The sequence below is a fragment of the Doryrhamphus excisus genome, chromosome 22 (assembly GCF_030265055.1).
Source record: "Doryrhamphus excisus isolate RoL2022-K1 chromosome 22, RoL_Dexc_1.0, whole genome shotgun sequence".
Classification (NCBI taxonomy): Eukaryota; Metazoa; Chordata; class Actinopteri; order Syngnathiformes; family Syngnathidae; genus Doryrhamphus; species Doryrhamphus excisus.
In genome coordinates, this window is record NC_080487.1 from 6,563,566 (window position 1) to 6,580,018 (window position 16,453).

Below are 16,453 nucleotides of genomic sequence, written 5' to 3' on the forward strand. Positions count from 1 at the left end.
AAAAAATAAAAAATAAAAAATAAAAAATAAAAAATAAAAAATAAAAAATAAAAAATAAAAAATAAAAAATAAAAAATAAAAAATAAAAAATAAAAAATAAAAAATAAAAAATAAAAAAAATAAAAATAAAAAAAATAAATTAAAAAAAATATTCCGGTTTCCTCCCACATTCCAAAAACATGCTAGGTTAATTAGCGACTCCAAATTGTCCATAGGTATGAATGTGAGTGTGAATGGTTGTTTGTCTATATGTGCCCTGTGATTGGCTGGCCACCAGTCCAGGGTGTACCCCGCCTCTTGCCCGAAGACAGCTGGGATAGGCTCCAGTACCCCCCCCCCCCGACCCTCGTGAGGAAAAGTGGTAGAAAATGAATGAATAAATTTATTCATAAATAAATTGAATGAATGAATAAATAAAAATTTAAAATTTAAAATTTAAAATTTAAAATTTAAAATTTAAAATTTAAAATTTAAAATTTAAAATTTAAAATTTAAAATTTAAAATTTAAAATTTAAAATTTAAAATTTAAAATTTAAAATTTAAAATTTAAAATTTAAAATTTAAAATTTAAAATTTAAAATTTAAAATTTAAAATTTAAAATTTAAAATTTAAAATTTAAAATTCAAAATTTAAAATTTAAAATTAAATACAAGATAATAAAAAAATAAAGTTAAAAAAATTGTAATTATATTAGGAAAGCAGGAAGTGAACAAATGTAACAGTTACTGATTGTAAAAGTACCAGATGGAGGGGTAGGATTTAATAAGCTTTGCTTCTTCCTACTCCTTTTGGACATGTGGAACTGTGAACTGATTATGGGACGCACCCAATTGTAATCTGATGCATGTCCAAATGAAAAAAAAATTACCGTTACCATTACCATAAATCATCGCAGACATTCAGAGTTTTCTGCTTGTAACTTTGAGTATTATGTAACTGCCTGTAAATTTGGCGTTCAGAAGGATTCAGACAACTCCAAACCATGACAAAGCATCATCTGGAACAGTACAGAATTGATATTTATCTGTTAAGATTACAAAAACGTAAGCCAGTTGTAGCACTCACAGATGTGACCAAAGCATTGGCCTTGGGTGTGGCCTTGGGTGTAGCCTTGGCGTCTCATTGGTCAGATGAGCCAGCTATGCAGGCTTGGCCAACCTCTCTGTATGATGTTGAGCGTTTCTGGAAAAATCAGCCTTGAAAATGTATTTTTCAGACTGTTCAACACCAAGTCAGTTTGTCCTTCTCCTCCGTCAGCCATTGTGAGCAAATCATTCCAGGCAACATTATGTAATAATGCTGCATTATGTAAGAATGTAATACTGTTTCACAGCATTATGCAATAAAGCTGCATTTTAGAATAATATGTTGTATCATATGATACAATTTTTGAAAGTGGGCTGCATAGCGGACGAGTGGTTAGCGCGCAGGCCACACAGCTAACAGACCGGAGTTCGATTTCACCCTCGGGCATCTCTGTGTGGAGTTTGCATGTTCACTCCGGTTTCCTCCCACATTCCAAAAACATGCTAGGTTAATTGGCCACTCCAAATTGTCCATAGGTATGAATGTGAGTGTGAATGGTTGTTTGTCTATATGTGCCCTGTGATTGGCTGACCACCAGTCCAGGGTGCACCCCGCCTCTCGCCCGAAGACAGCTGGGATAGGGTTCTAATCTGGCAAAAGGTGTCCAGAAAGCAGAGTAGAAGTCCATGCCTGGATGACTGGCAGGCGTCTGAAACACTCGACTGCCAGCAGTCAGCCTAAGTGGGCAGAAGAGCTATCAGCCTGAGGCGTGCCCGGTCTTCCTGCCTCCAGGCTGTTCCAGGAACTCGGCAAAAAAAAAAAAAAAAAACACAGGAAGAGAAGGGACCAGAACAAAAGTACAAGATAGGGAAGGTCCCTGCAATAACGTGCCACAACAACATCCAGGCCCAATACATAACACGTTATTACACAATGCTGAGGTCACTGCCAAACTTCTCATCTTTGAACATTAGCTGTTAGCTGCCGGGTGGGTAGCTGGCATTGAAGCTTTCGTGACAAGTTTTGAAGAGTCTCTCCACATTGTGCCGCTTTGGTATTACAGTCGTCCCGCAAATAAGACACATATATTTTTATTTAAAAGACGTAAAGAAAAACTCTTCCTCCCAATTAGTGTGAAAATGGTAAATCCTTTTTCGCTTTTCTGCCATGTTTTTGGTGGCTAAACTGCAAAAGTAAGCTAACTCCTCATCACCGCTTCACTGTATCGGGAAAGGTGATGTTACACTCACACATTAACTTTGACTTGAGGTCAGAGTTCGTTATACATAAAATATTTTGGTTTTAATTTTTGATGTTATATGACGTTATTTTAAAGAAACACTATTAATGTAAGCAATTCTGCTTCAAAATTAATTAATTAATTCATTTTATACTGCTTTTCCTCACGAGGGTCATGGGGTGTGCTGGAGCCTATCCCAGCTGTCTTGGGGCGAGAGGCGGGGTACACCCTGGACTGGTGACCTAGCATGTTTTTGGAATGTGGGAGGAAACCGGAGTACCCGGAGAAAACCCACGCATGCACAGGGAAAACATGCAAACGCCACACAGAGATGGCCGAGGGTGAAATCGAACTCGGGTCTGTTAGCTGTGTGGCCTGCGCACTAACCGCCGTGCAGCCGCTTCAAAAGTACAAAAAAATAATGATAATTTGTGACCAGTGCTATTTTTAGAACATGCCTCATGGGTGCCCTAAGTGTTGCGTGCCAACACAGTTACAGGTTACCAAGTCCTTTTTTTCAACATTTTATTTGTATTTTGGGGGTTTAGGAACCCCCATTTTTGGCATATGGTCTTAAAAGTTTGATCAGCCTATTTCACTTTCATGCTTGTTTGTGATAAATTGCTTCGTCATTTTTCGTCTCACTCTACTTAGAGCATCCAAATGGAAATTCTTGGAATTTTTAAGCTGGTCTTAAAATTTTGATCAGGATCTTTCACAGAACAAGTGGATGTAAAACGTGACTATTTGTAGCAAGCTATGTTAGGGGTAAACAAATGCATGTGTGTGATTGGAAAAACATGCATGTCAATGAACGTTGCATTGGAGGTCGATACAAAACCTCCACATTGTATTCTGAAACTGAGCTTTAAAAGGATTATGTGGTTTCTAGAGCCCTCTAGTGGTGAAAGTAGGTACCTACAATGACTAGATGACTATTGCATGACCACTCCAGCCATGCAAGTCAGCTACATCACCCGTCTATGATGTTATCAGCGGTTAACACGGACCGGGTTTTTGTAGTTTTACATGCAAAATGCAATTGGTAATGGTAATGGTAATGGTTTTATTTCATTTGAACATGCATCAGATTACAATTGAGTGCATCCCATAATCAGTTCACAGTTCCACATGTCCAAAAGGAGTAGGAAGAAGCAAAGCTTATGAAATCCTACCCCTCCATCTGGTACTTTTACAATCACTAACTGTTACATTTGTTCACTTCCTGCTTTCCTAATATAATTTAAGTATTTTTTTACTTGATTTTATTAATTTTAATTTTATTTATTTTTTATTAATTTTTTTTTGTCACATACCGAAGTACGAGGTGATATGACCATACAATGATATAATGGGTACCATAGTAACTGTCAATATATACATATATTCTAAATGGATGTGAAAGGGATAAATGAACATGATGGTAAGTCCTTTTTAAGTCCTCTCAACTGGTTAGCTAATAATTTTGGACATAAAACGATGAGCTGCTATCTTCTTCATCATCCTTTCGCAACCCATTGGTGATGGTGAACGGTTGGAGGCCCTAATAGCCCAAACAGTAGCTGTAGTTATACCACACTTGATCAAACTTACCTAAATATGTCAGAGATCCTGCATAAGACTTCAAAACGTATTAGTGTCCACTTCACTCCTACACGCTCCTTTACGACGCCGCATCACGGGAAATATCGTTTTCAGTCATAACTTAGCCGCATCACTCAAATAACGGCCACTTTTGTTGTGTGTTTAGTTGCGGATGCAATATTGTTTATCATTTGTTGCAGTCTTACAGGGAACAAACCAGATTCTTCTGCTGGAAATCACCGCCTGATTCCTCCTTTCCTTTTGGCTGACAACACGCCAGTGAATCGACCAACCAAAACTGGTACGTACAAAGATGGCTTTGCTGTCTGTGTGATCAGATCCTGTATGTACAGTAATAAAGTTCTATATAATCTAAACCAGGGGTCTCAAACTCAATTTACTTGGGGGCCACTGGAGCAAGGGGCTGGGTGAGACTGGGCCGCATCAGGTTTTCCAAAAAAAAATAAAAAAAAAAATGCATTTATTAAAAACCAAAAAATTTTAAAAACTTCGCTTTGGTTCCAATTTTCTACAAGAAAAGCTCTGATAAAACATTCCACTGTTCTCAAATATCTTAATTTTTATTTTTCTACACAAAATAAGATGAAAAATAAATAAACAAATCAAGAATAAAGAAAATCAATCAATCAGTAATAAATAAATAAATATAATAATAATAATAAAACGGCAAATAATAAAAACTTAAGAAACCACATATAGTTGGTGGGTAGACAAATTATTTTTTTCAGATTAAAATGAACAAAGCATTATTAGAGCCCTGTAGACATGACAAAACACGACTATAGTCACATTTATACTCTTTTTATTTACAACATATTGCACAACTGCAGGGTCTTGAGACACATGCTAACTCGCAAACTAGAGAGCTAGCGACCAAAACGGTAGCCTTCAAGTTATTTCCTTTAAAATTAAATAGCCAAAAACTTACCACTTCCACACGGATAGGGAGGATAACTATTAACAGTTATTTAACCTTTAACATGAACATTAATCAAATGTAATAATTTTTTCTGGGTACATGATACCATACAGCATCCATATCAAACTTGCGCGGGCCGCACTAACATTAAACTTTCATATCAAGGTAGGGGCCTCAAACTAGTGTCCTGCGGGCCACATTTGGCCCGCGGGCCGCGTGTTTGAGACCCCTGATGTAAGGGTATTTTGATTGTGGACATAAAATGAAAAATGTAAGCATGTCTTCTGTGTCTGGACCCAGATGACAACAAGGCGCTGTGGGGAATTAATATCATGAAGAAGTCCAAGAAGAGAAGCAGCTTGAAGGCTTTTGGTGTGCGCCTCGAGGACTGTCAGCCTGCTGTAAACCACAAAGTAAGCCCGGATGATTTTATCATCATTTCATTCATTCATTTCGTTCCCCTCGTGACAAATATGTTCTTGGATCATCTGCCGATTTCAATACATATGATAATTCAGAGGTGTCCAAAGCATGGTGCAAAAACAAGCAAAATTACAGCACACGCCCATATAAGGAACCCCGGGGAATCTGTGACATCCCAGAGAGCCGGTGTTTGAAAAAAACTCTCTCAAACCGAGCGTTCACAGCCATCCCAAACTCACTTTTAAATGTGCAAACCTCATTATCTGCAACTTTGGCATTGTTTAATACGAGACATTCTAACATTAACAATATTCTAACTACATTTACATACCAGCAAATACAAATAGACGGTGTAGACATTGAAAGGGTGAACAAAAATAAATTTCTGGGGATCAAAATAAATTAAAATATGAGCTGGAAACCTCATATTACAAATATACAACATAAGGTGGACAGAAATATTTCAATATTGAACAAAGCAAAATTTGTTCTCAATCAGAAATCACTCCACACTCTTTATTGCTCTCTGGTTCTACCATATCTTACTTATTGTGTGGAAAAATGGGCTAATAACTATAAAAGCAATCCTCACTCGCTAAATGTACTGCAAAAAAGGTCAGTAAGGATAATTCATAATGCCGCCTCAGAGAACATACTAATTAGTTATTTCTAAAATCACAAGTACTTCAACTTGCTGATATAGTTCATCTTCAAACAGCTAAAATAACGCATAAGGCTAAAAATAAACAATTAGCTAAAAATGTCATCCAATAATACTTCACTACAAGAGAGGAGAAATATGATCTCAGGGAAGAAGTACATTTGAAACACGTCTATGCTAGGACTACGTTAAAAAGCCATAGCATTTCAGTATGTGGAATCAAACTATGGAATGGATTGAGTAAGGACCTCAAACAATGCACAACGATGAGCCAATTCAAGAAACAATACAAGCAGTTGATGTTTGCTAAATACAAGGATGAAGAGTCTTGAAAAAAAACCTTAAACTATATTAGGAAAGCAGGAAGTGAACAAATGTAACAGCTACTGATTTAATAAGCTTTGCTTCTTCCTACTCCTTTTGGACATGTGCAACTGTGAACTGATTATGGGATGCACTCGATTGTAATCTGATGCATGTTCAAATGAAATTAAACCATTACCATTACCATTACCATTACCATTACCATTGCCATTGCCATTACCATTATCATTACCATTACCAACAGGGTATGTAAAATGACCGGTTAAACAATAGCCATCCGGAAAAACCATCCTCCTGCCTTTTCGTCATTGTCTGTATTGAACAGCCTCATACTTCATTCGTCACACACCTTGTCAGTCTCTCTCTCTCCGTTATTGTCACTCTCAATTGTCAGTAATTTTTGTCTAGAGGCAAATTAGCCGTTGGGTTTGTGCTGCCCTCTTCATCACCTCAGTCTTTGTAAACCGGGTCGGGGTTTTTTTGACACTCCATGCTGTCATCTTCCACTGGCAGACTTTTAACTTGAAACCTCAAAACCAAACTTTGCACCAAATAGCAAACTTTAACGCAGTTCTCAAGAGGAGAAGTCATACAGTATGTAGTACTACAGATATCTGCTTCCAATAACAGTACTTCTAATAAACATCAGTGTTAAACACATAGACCTTCAGACACCCCCATGCAGTACTTAACCAAGGAAGAACCTTCTAAATATACTCAAGAATGAAACACTTTGTTGTATGATCATTCTGACTTATAATATTTTATATCATATGCGTATTTTTCACTCCCTGACTTCCTTTGTCCAGTTTGTCCCACTGATCGTGGAGATTTGTTGTGGTGTGGTGGAAGCTACTGGTCTGGACTACACTGGAATCTATCGAGTGCCGGGGAATAATGCCATGGTGTCCAGCCTACAGGAGCATCTAAACAAGGGTTTTGACTTAACCACTGCTAAGGAGGTGTGTAGCACACAAATAGCTCTTTTTTGTTTGTTTTTAAGCGGCAAAAATATTTAAAACAATATTCTATCTCCACAGAGATGGCAGGATTTGAACGTAATCAGCAGCCTACTGAAGTCATTCTTCCGAAAACTGCCCGAGCCTCTTTTTACTGATGGTGCCTGAAGACAACCACTCTCCAATTAATGTGGACTAGTATGTCTCTATTTATGTTGGTTTTCATTTTTTTCCACAGACAAATACCATGATTTCATCGATGCCAGCAGGATGGAAGTCACAAATGACCGGCTGAAGACTATGAAAAAATTGGTATTGAAAGAAATCAAAACCGATTGTTATTGTCATTTCATTGACGTTGTTTACTTCCAGATTAATGAGCTGCCAGATCACCATCACCACACTCTCAAGTTCCTGGTGGCTCACCTAAAAAGGGTGGCCGATCACGCTGAAAAGAATAAGGTAGCACTCTTTATGTGACGCCATTTTTATAAAATACACAACGTATATTGTAACCATCATGGGTTGATGCTAAACTCATGTCTAATTTCCAGATGGAGCCAAGAAACCTGGCTCTGGTGTTTGGTCCGACTCTGGTGAGGACATCAGAGGACAACATGACAGATATGGTCACCCACATGCCTGACCGCTACAAAATAGTAGAGACGCTAATCCTACATGTAAGAGTTGCTTCCTTCAATGAAGGAAAAACTATGTCAGATACAATCCATTCCAAGATGTTGGTAGAATTGTTTGGATCAGTGGTCAGAAACGGTGTTTAGATCAGTGGTCAGAAACCATAGGATTGTTTGGATCAGTGGTCAGAAACTGTAGGATTGTTTGGATCAGTTGTCAGAAACCGTAGAATTGTTTGGATCAAAAAACGTAGGATTGTTTGGATCAGTGGTCAGAAACCATTGGATTGTTTGGATCAGTGGTCAGAAACCGTAGGATTGTTTGGATCAGTTGTCAGAAACTGTAGGATTGTTTGGATCAGAAACCGTAGGATTGTTTGGATCAGTGGTCAAAAACCGTCGGATTGTTTGGATCAATGGTCAGAAACCGTAGGATTGTTTGGATCAAAAACCGTAGGATTGTTTGGATCAGTGGTCAGAAACCGTAGGATTGTTTGGATCGGTTGTCAGACACCGTAGGATTGTTTGGATCAGTGGTCAGAAACCGTAGGATTTTTTGGATCAGAAACCAACCGTAGGATTGTTTGAATCAGTGGTCAGAAACCGTAGGATTGTTTGGATCAGTGGTCAGAAACCGTAGGATTGTTTGGATCAGTGGTCAGAAACCGTAGGATTGCTTGGATCAGTTGTCAGACACCGTAGGATTGTTTGGATCAGTGGTCAGAAGCCGTAGGATTGTTTGGATCAGAAACCGTAGGATTGTTTGGATCAGTGGTCAGAAACCGTAGGATTGTTTGGATCAGTGGTCAGAAACCGTAGGATTGTTTGGATCAGTAGTCAGAAACTGTAGGATTGTTTGGATCAGTTGTCAGACACCGTAGGATTGTTTGGATCAGTGGTCAGAAACAGTAGGATTGTTTGGATCAGTTGTCAGAAACTGTAGGATTGTTTGGATCAAAAACCGTAAGATTGTTTGGATCAGTGGTCAGAAATCGTAGGATTGTTTGGATCAGTAGTCAGAAACAGTAGGATTGTTTGGATCAGTTGTCAGAAACTGTAGGATTGTTTGGATCAGAAACTGTAGGATTGTTTGGATCAGTGGTCAGAAACCGTAGAATTGTTTGGATCAGTGGTCAGAAACCGTAGGATTGTTTGGATCGGTTGTCAGACACCGTATGATTGTTTGGATCAGTGGTCAGAAACAGTAGCATTGTTTGGATCAGTTGTCAGAAACCGTAGGATTGTTTGGATCAGAAACCGTAGGATTGTTTGGATCAGTGGTCAGAAACTGTAGGATTGTTTGGATCAAAAACCGTAGGATTGTTTGGATCAGTTGTCAGAAACCGTAGGATTGTCTGCTTCAGTGGTCAGAAACCGTAGGATTGTTTGGATCAGTTGTCAGAAACCGTAGGATTGTTTGGATCAGTGGTCAAGAGCCTTTTCGAGACCAAGATCCCTTGTCTCGATCATGAACCACAAAAGCCCCCCCCCCAATCAACATATGCGGTATTAGTTGTGTGAAAACGGGTTACGAGTATGAAACAAGTACAACTGTCAATTATCCGTACCCGTAAGGGGAATCCTCATTGTGTTTGCATATGGTTCTCTAGTTGTTAGGAATGAAGTTCATTTAAAAAAGAATCCTCATTGGATAATGCAGTGGTTCCCAAACCTTTTTGGCGGCGGCCCCCTTTGGAGATGAAATTATTGTTTTTGAAGTCTCAGGAGCAGGGGGTACATGGCTTCAGATCATATGTCTGAAGGGGTACACCACTGTAAAACATTTTGGAACCCGTGTACTAGGCTATACCAGCTATACCCTTTTATGCGAACCTCATTTTGCCTCATTTTCCAGGAAGTGGACGGAAAATGGGTTGTGCTCAATGAAGTAGAAAGTCAGTATAAAAGCTCTATGGAAAAATATAATGAAAAAGTCACTTTAGCCGTACTGTAGTGCTGCACAATGGACAGCGTTGAAGGAATAAGTTCCATTTTCAGTTCTATAACTCATCTCTGAATAGTTTTTATATTTAAGTCTTACAATCACGTGAAACCACGCATGACGATGGCTCCAACTAATGAAAAACCTTAACCTAAGGACGAGGTTGATATTCAATTGATTAAGGTTCATTGGTTCACTGTACCTGTTTCCTTCTCTAGTATGGCTGGTTCTTCAGTGAAGAAGAGCTAGACAAGCAGGAAAAAGCTCCAGATGATAAGCAGGACATGCAGCCAAACATTGAGCACCTGTTATGCAACATTGGCAAGCCGGGTATGCCAGGAGGAACATCAGGTGAGGATGGAGTCAAAGAAACACAACGTTCATTCTGCAACATTCTCATCCATACTCGATACTACAAAAGAAAAAGTGTTTTTGTCACGATCTGGACTACACCCCCTTGTGACGGCTCTTTATGTTTTCCTCAGTCTACTCTATCTTTCTATCCACTTCCTTTCTAGTTCCCCTCTAGCTTCATTTCCCCTTGTGCGCTCTTATTTTTTCTTTCACTTCCTTTCCTACCTCATTAGGGTAATAACTATAAAAGCAATCTTCTGCAAAAAAAGTCAGTAAGGATAATTCATAATGCCGCCTACAGAGAACATACTAACTTCTTATTTCTAAAATCACAAATACTTCAACTTGCTGATATAGTTCATCTTCAAACAGCTAAAATAATGCATAAGGCTAAAAATAACCAATTAGCTAAAAATGTCATCCAATACTTCTCTACAAGAGAGGAGAAATATGATCTCAGGGAAGAAGTACATTTGAAACACTTCTATGCTAGGACTACGTTAAAAAGCCATAGCATTTCAGTATGTGGAATCAAACTATACTACTTCGGTATGTGACAAAAATAAAATAAAAAAAACACACAAAAAAACTTAAACTATATTAGGAAAGCAGGAAGTGAACAAATGTAACAGATATTGACATTAAAAGTACCAGATGGAGGGGTAGGATTTAATAAGCTTTGCTTCTTCCTACTCCTTTTGGACATGTGGAACTGTGAACTGATTATGGGATGCACTCAATTGTAATCGGATGCATGTTCAAATGAATTAAAACCATTACCATTACCATTTCCTGTCCTCCTCCTTCCAATTCCCACATCTCCTATTTAAGTTCAGGTGTGCGTCCCTTCCTGTGTTGGTTCCTTGATTGACTGATGGACATTTATTGACGACTTATGAGTTGGCTTGTTTCCCGCTGGACGACAACATTCTTGAAAATTATTATTTTTACCTGCAAACGTTCCTGTGTCTGCATCTTGGGGTCAAGACCATGCCTGCTCGTGACAGTTTTTCCCCTTCCTGACATCACTCAAATATAAACCGTATTTTCCGGACTATAAGTCGCACTTTTTTTCATAGGTTGGCTGTTCCTGCGACTTATACTCCAGAGCGACTTCATTCATTCATTCATTCATTTTCTACCGCTTTTTCCTCACGAGGGTCGCGGGGGTGCTGGAGCCTATCCCAGCTGTCTTCGGGCGAGAGGCGGGGTACACCCTGGACTGGTGGCCAGCCAATCACAGGGCACATATAGACAAACAACCATTCACACTCACATTCATACCTATGGACAATTTGGAGTGGCCAATTAACCTAGCATGTTTTTGGAATGTGGGAGGAAACCGGAGTACCCCTCCAGAGCGACTTATAAATGAAAAAAGTGTTTATGTTCCATAAACACTGGACACCTTTTCTGTTCATGTTTATTTTTTGTGTAGCTGAATAACCATTGTGTTAGCATATCTTACACCTATTCAGCCTGTTCTCTATTCTTTTATTGTTAGAACTTGCCTTCCAAGAGGACGTAATGTCTGTTTTGGTCAAGTAGTTTTTATCGCAAAAAATGTGACTTATATTCCAGTGCGACTTATGTATGTTTTTTTTCTACCTAATTATGCATTTTTGGCCTTGTGCGACTTATACTCCGGAGCGACTTATAGTCCAGAAAATACGGTATTAGTCAATGACAACACAAGTGAACCTCAAATGCAGTTTTTAAATGAAACTTTTTATTATTGTTGTAAGGCCAAGTCAAGAGACTCAATCTGTAGTTTACTAAAAAACCAACAACAACCCCGGTGTTACTCAAAAATGTTTGTTGTTTTTTTAAACCATTGTTGTTGAAATGATAATGTGATTTAAACTTTCTTCCACTGTGTTTTTCCTCGCTGAAACAGTGGATATGCTTCTTCGGTAGGACCAGGCCTTTCTTTTTGTTTGTGTTTGATGTTGTGTTTGGCGTCGGTCTTTACCGTCTGCCAAAGTACAACCACCTCCTATTGTTGCAGATCTCAAAGGTGAACTCTGGGAATACTGAAATTGTTAAATGTTCAGTAACTCAACACGTTTGTTGTAAAATTCTTAGAGTTCTCCTGGAAGGTTGCAATAGCTGTGCTGTATGTACTATGTGTGTGTGTGTGTGTGTGTGTGTGTGTTTGTAGGTATCACACTTGTAACTTTTTACAGTGAAAGCAGTAATTGACTTTTGGGACTCTCTCTCCCTTTTTAACAGACTCCACCATCAGCGATTCAGTTAAGTCAAAGGTAAGTAATGTATTCATACATCATACGTACTTAACACCGATTAACAAATTGAATGACAAAAACCTGAACTGGTTACAGATTTCTTTGAGCTCTGTGGCAGACCTGAATCTCCGGGACATCCTGTCTGAGTCCATCGTGTCCGCTGTCACCCGCATACATAAAAAATCCCCCACCGCAACTTTGCCTAGAAGCTGTTCAGACGACGTCTGTGAGCGTGAGGCTGTCAAAGCCAGCGATTATGTGGGCAAATGCGGAGGAAGCGGAAAAGAAGAGGTTGCAAGAGAGACAGAGATCTTCCAAAGGAAACACCACATTTCCACCCAAGGAAATAGAAATGAGGTGAAAACAGGAGAAACAACATTGGGTAAAGACTTTGGGGACAAGACGGTTGACAAGGAAAGTGGACTAAAAACTCTTACTAAAAATCAGAGAAGGTGCAGACTTGAACCACAACGTCGTCCGAACAGCTTCCTCTTCATCCCTAAGACATCCCCAAGACCTGCACCTTTCACCAGTCCTCACGATTTCCCAGGAAAACCACCTCTGCTTCCTTTATGGGTCCTCTCTACAAAGTTCTCTGACCTCTACCAGGCTTTGAAGTATCAGGAGCCTGCAGGAAGTCCAGGACCACAACCAGTGCTGCTTCGCAAGAGGAGAACTAGGAGGACTAAGGCAGTATCAATGAATTTGGACTATGAGCTGAACTGGCGGGATGACAAAGTGAGACAACCGAGACCAGAGAGGGTAGAGGTCATCGCAGTTCATGACGAAGCATCGGGTCATCGGAAATATGTCCCTTATGGAATTATAAGCCATGGTGCGATACCACGGATAGATACAGTCCCTCGTGTTGATAAGGGGGAATCTTGTTACTCGTGGGTGAATCGGGACTGCCCGGTATCTCCAGACCTGGGGTCTGAGGAGGAAACGTGGAAGTGGAAGGCCTGGCGTCGTCACACTGTGGTAGTTTAAGTTCTTTTACTGACTTGTATTGATAACACTTTTACTCACAAACATGACATCGAACTTGAATTGGTAGCGCTGCACTTCATATTCTATTCTCTATGCACTTATGCCTGTCCCTGTTAAATAATCCCTACTTATGATGTTCATAACTTTAAAATATGATCTGAAAACTTCCAATGAATTTAATGAGAAATGACCACCACAGCAGGCAGCGTCCAATTAATTTAAGGTCATTCGCGTCGGTGGGGGGGTGTATATTGGCGCCTATCACTCTGGACTGGTGGCCAGCCAATAGCAGGGCACATCTATTCAACAACCATTCACACTCATTCACACCTATGGATAATTTAGACTCTCCATTCATTCATTCATTCATTCATTTCTTCCGCTTTTTCCTCACGAGGGTCGCGGGTGGGGGGTGCTGGAGCCTATCCCAGCTGTCTTCGGGCGAGAGGCGGGGTACACCTTGGACTGGTGGCCAGCCAATCACAGGGCACATATAGACAAACAACCATTCACACTCACATTCAAACCTATGGATCCTGTTTTGAATGTGGGAGGAAACTGGACGACCTGTAGAAAACCCATCAGGAGAACACCCAAACGTCACACAGAGATTCGAACCCAGATCTTCTGGATCTCTTGACTATGTGGCCACATGCAAACAACAAGGCCACCATAAAAATGAAAGTCAAATGTAACAATCTGACTCACAACATTAGAGAAAGATTGTCAGGGCATCATCAGTTCATGTTGGGTGACTCGATAGGACAGGTCTAGTCCGACTAGATGGGACACCGTGGAAAGATTACGGTCAGATAATCATTTAATCCATCCATCCATTTTCTATACCGCTTATCCTCACTAGGGTTGCAGGTATGCTGGAGCCTATCCCAGCTGTCTTGGGGCAAGAGGCGGGGTACACCCTGGACTGGTGGCCAGCCAATCACAGGGCACATATAGACAAACAACCATTCACACTCACATTCATACCTATGGACAATTAAGTCGCCAATTAACCTAGCATGTTTTTGAAATGGGGGAGGAAATCCACAAATGCACAGAGATGGCCGAGGGTGGGATTGAACCTGGGTCTCCTAGCTGTGAGGTCTAAGTGCTAACCACCTGACCATTCATTCATTTTCTATCGCTTTTCCTCACGAGGGTCGCGGGGGTGCAGGAGCCTATCCCAGCTGTCTTCGGGCAAGAGGCAGGGTACACCCTGGACTGGTGGCCAGCCAGCCAATCACAGGGCACATATAGACAAACAACCATTCACACTCACATTCATACCTATGGACAATTTGGAGTGGCCAATTAACCTAGCATGTTTTTGGAATGTGGGAGGAAACCGGAGTACCCGGAGAAAACCCACGCATGCATGGGGAGACCACCTGACCAGTTAAATGAAAAAGTTTGTTTATCGAGTCATACATTTTTATTCAAGTGAATGTTAAAATCTCATCTTGTGCTGTTCTCGTTGACCCAATCTCTTGCATCGTTTGGTTTTGTGAGTTGGTTGTGACATCCCTAATATTTAATGGTTTATCCCGAGGAACACAATAAAAACATGTTATTGTGCTCCAATTCCAATGAAAACTGGTGGAGGTGGTAGAGTCTGACCACATTTTGTTTGTTTGTATCATTGCCTGCTCATGAACAACCTTTGTCGTTACTGTAATTTTGCACAATTGTTAGTGTTGTTAATGCAGGACCAAATTATTGGACGGACCAGTTTATTACCATTAATGCTAAAGTGGCACAGGTTAATACAGTACCTCATAAAAGTCAATACACATCTGAATTTTTTGCAAATATTTGACTATATCTTTTCATGGGACAAGGTGTTTCTAACATGAAATCATTCCTGTGTGGTCCTAAATATAATACTAAATATCATAGAAGTGATTATTTCTAACCAAAATGGCAAAATTGGCATAAAAAGGCATTGATTCTAGTATGGGTCATTTTTGACCCACTTATGGAAGAGTGTAGGGTTCAGTCACTCGTGCATCTAAGGGTTAAGCTAAATTCGGAACATTGGTTAAAAAGTCTCCAGAATTTAATGGTGAGAAACCAACAAAAAAATACGTCAGTGAATCCATGTTGGATCAACGTTGGGTTTGTTATGACCTACAATAATAATTCAACAAGTTATCAAAGTCTCAATATTATGTGCCTGTTGGGAAAACTATGCAAACGCATATTCTTCGTCTTACTATGAAATTTCAATGCGGTGTTCATTGATGACAAAAACGGTGATAAAACCTTTTGAATTCCAATTCCAATTTTCATGAATCATTGATTATCACATATGTACATGTTCGTTACGAATACAAAGACTGCACTTCATTGCAGTGAAATTGAAAATGTTCCAGGGCAAATTCAGTGGTGTTTAATGACATCAATGAAATGCCTTGAAATTAAATGAATGCCTTGATAATGATAATGAAACCTGGACTTTTCTTGGACAAAGCATGCCAGAATAAATTATGCAAATTTTATGTGTGTGTGTGTGTTTATATGTGCGTACAATGCAGAGGAAAGATGGCTTGTATCTTTAGAGGTGCAAAGGCAGCTATGTTGACATGCCAAACCTACTTTTGTACTATTTATAATGGTGATAAAACAGTGTTGTCAATAGAGACAGGGATGCTTATATCGATGTCAACAAACTAAGCAAATGACCATATACCAAAAACCATTACTGCACAATATGTGAGACATTTAGAAGTGATCAATATAAAATAAGAATATTTGAACTTAATTATATTTTCAGTGAGGGTATTCCTTTTATTTGGATCTTTGTGCACGTGTTTGTGCAAACCAGTTTTGTCACAGTTGTACAAAATGCCATGTGTTATTACCCTTTGTGTCTATATTAAATGATATGTTTTGGTAACTGTCGGTGTGTAATGTGTAGTTTCTTTGTACCGTTGGTGTGAAAAAGTGTTTGCCCCCTTCCTGATTTATTTTCCGAACTGAGATTAATCAGTGTTGAAAAGGTTATAATGCCTCAGCAATTGAGGCACATTCATTCATTTCATTCATTTTTCTCACAAGGGTCGCAGGGGGTGCTAGAGCCTATCCCAGCAGTCTTCAGGCGAGAGGCGGGGTACACCCTGGACTGGTG

The 16,453-nt window shown here is 39.5% G+C and overlaps 1 protein-coding gene across 4 annotated transcripts in view; it reads left to right on the top strand.

The window, feature by feature from the left end:
* The window catches only part of LOC131109479 (rho GTPase-activating protein 21-like), a 44,887-nt gene extending 30,591 nt beyond the window's left edge, over window positions 1-14,296 (top strand). For all 4 annotated transcript variants that reach the window (XM_058061544.1, XM_058061545.1, XM_058061543.1 and 1 more), the window contains 10 exons: window positions 4,053-4,153; window positions 5,093-5,205; window positions 7,010-7,162; window positions 7,241-7,319; window positions 7,398-7,471; window positions 7,532-7,621; window positions 7,714-7,839; window positions 9,955-10,087; window positions 12,323-12,354; window positions 12,433-14,296. In XM_058061544.1, the coding sequence (XP_057917527.1) occupies window positions 4,053-4,153; window positions 5,093-5,205; window positions 7,010-7,162; window positions 7,241-7,319; window positions 7,398-7,471; window positions 7,532-7,621; window positions 7,714-7,839; window positions 9,955-10,087; window positions 12,323-12,354; window positions 12,433-13,326 (1,795 nt within the window). In that variant the 3' untranslated portion in view covers window positions 13,327-14,296. The remainder of the gene's footprint in view (window positions 1-4,052; window positions 4,154-5,092; window positions 5,206-7,009; window positions 7,163-7,240; window positions 7,320-7,397; window positions 7,472-7,531; window positions 7,622-7,713; window positions 7,840-9,954; window positions 10,088-12,322; window positions 12,355-12,432) is intronic.
* The last annotated feature ends 2,157 nt before the right edge of the window (window positions 14,297-16,453 follow it).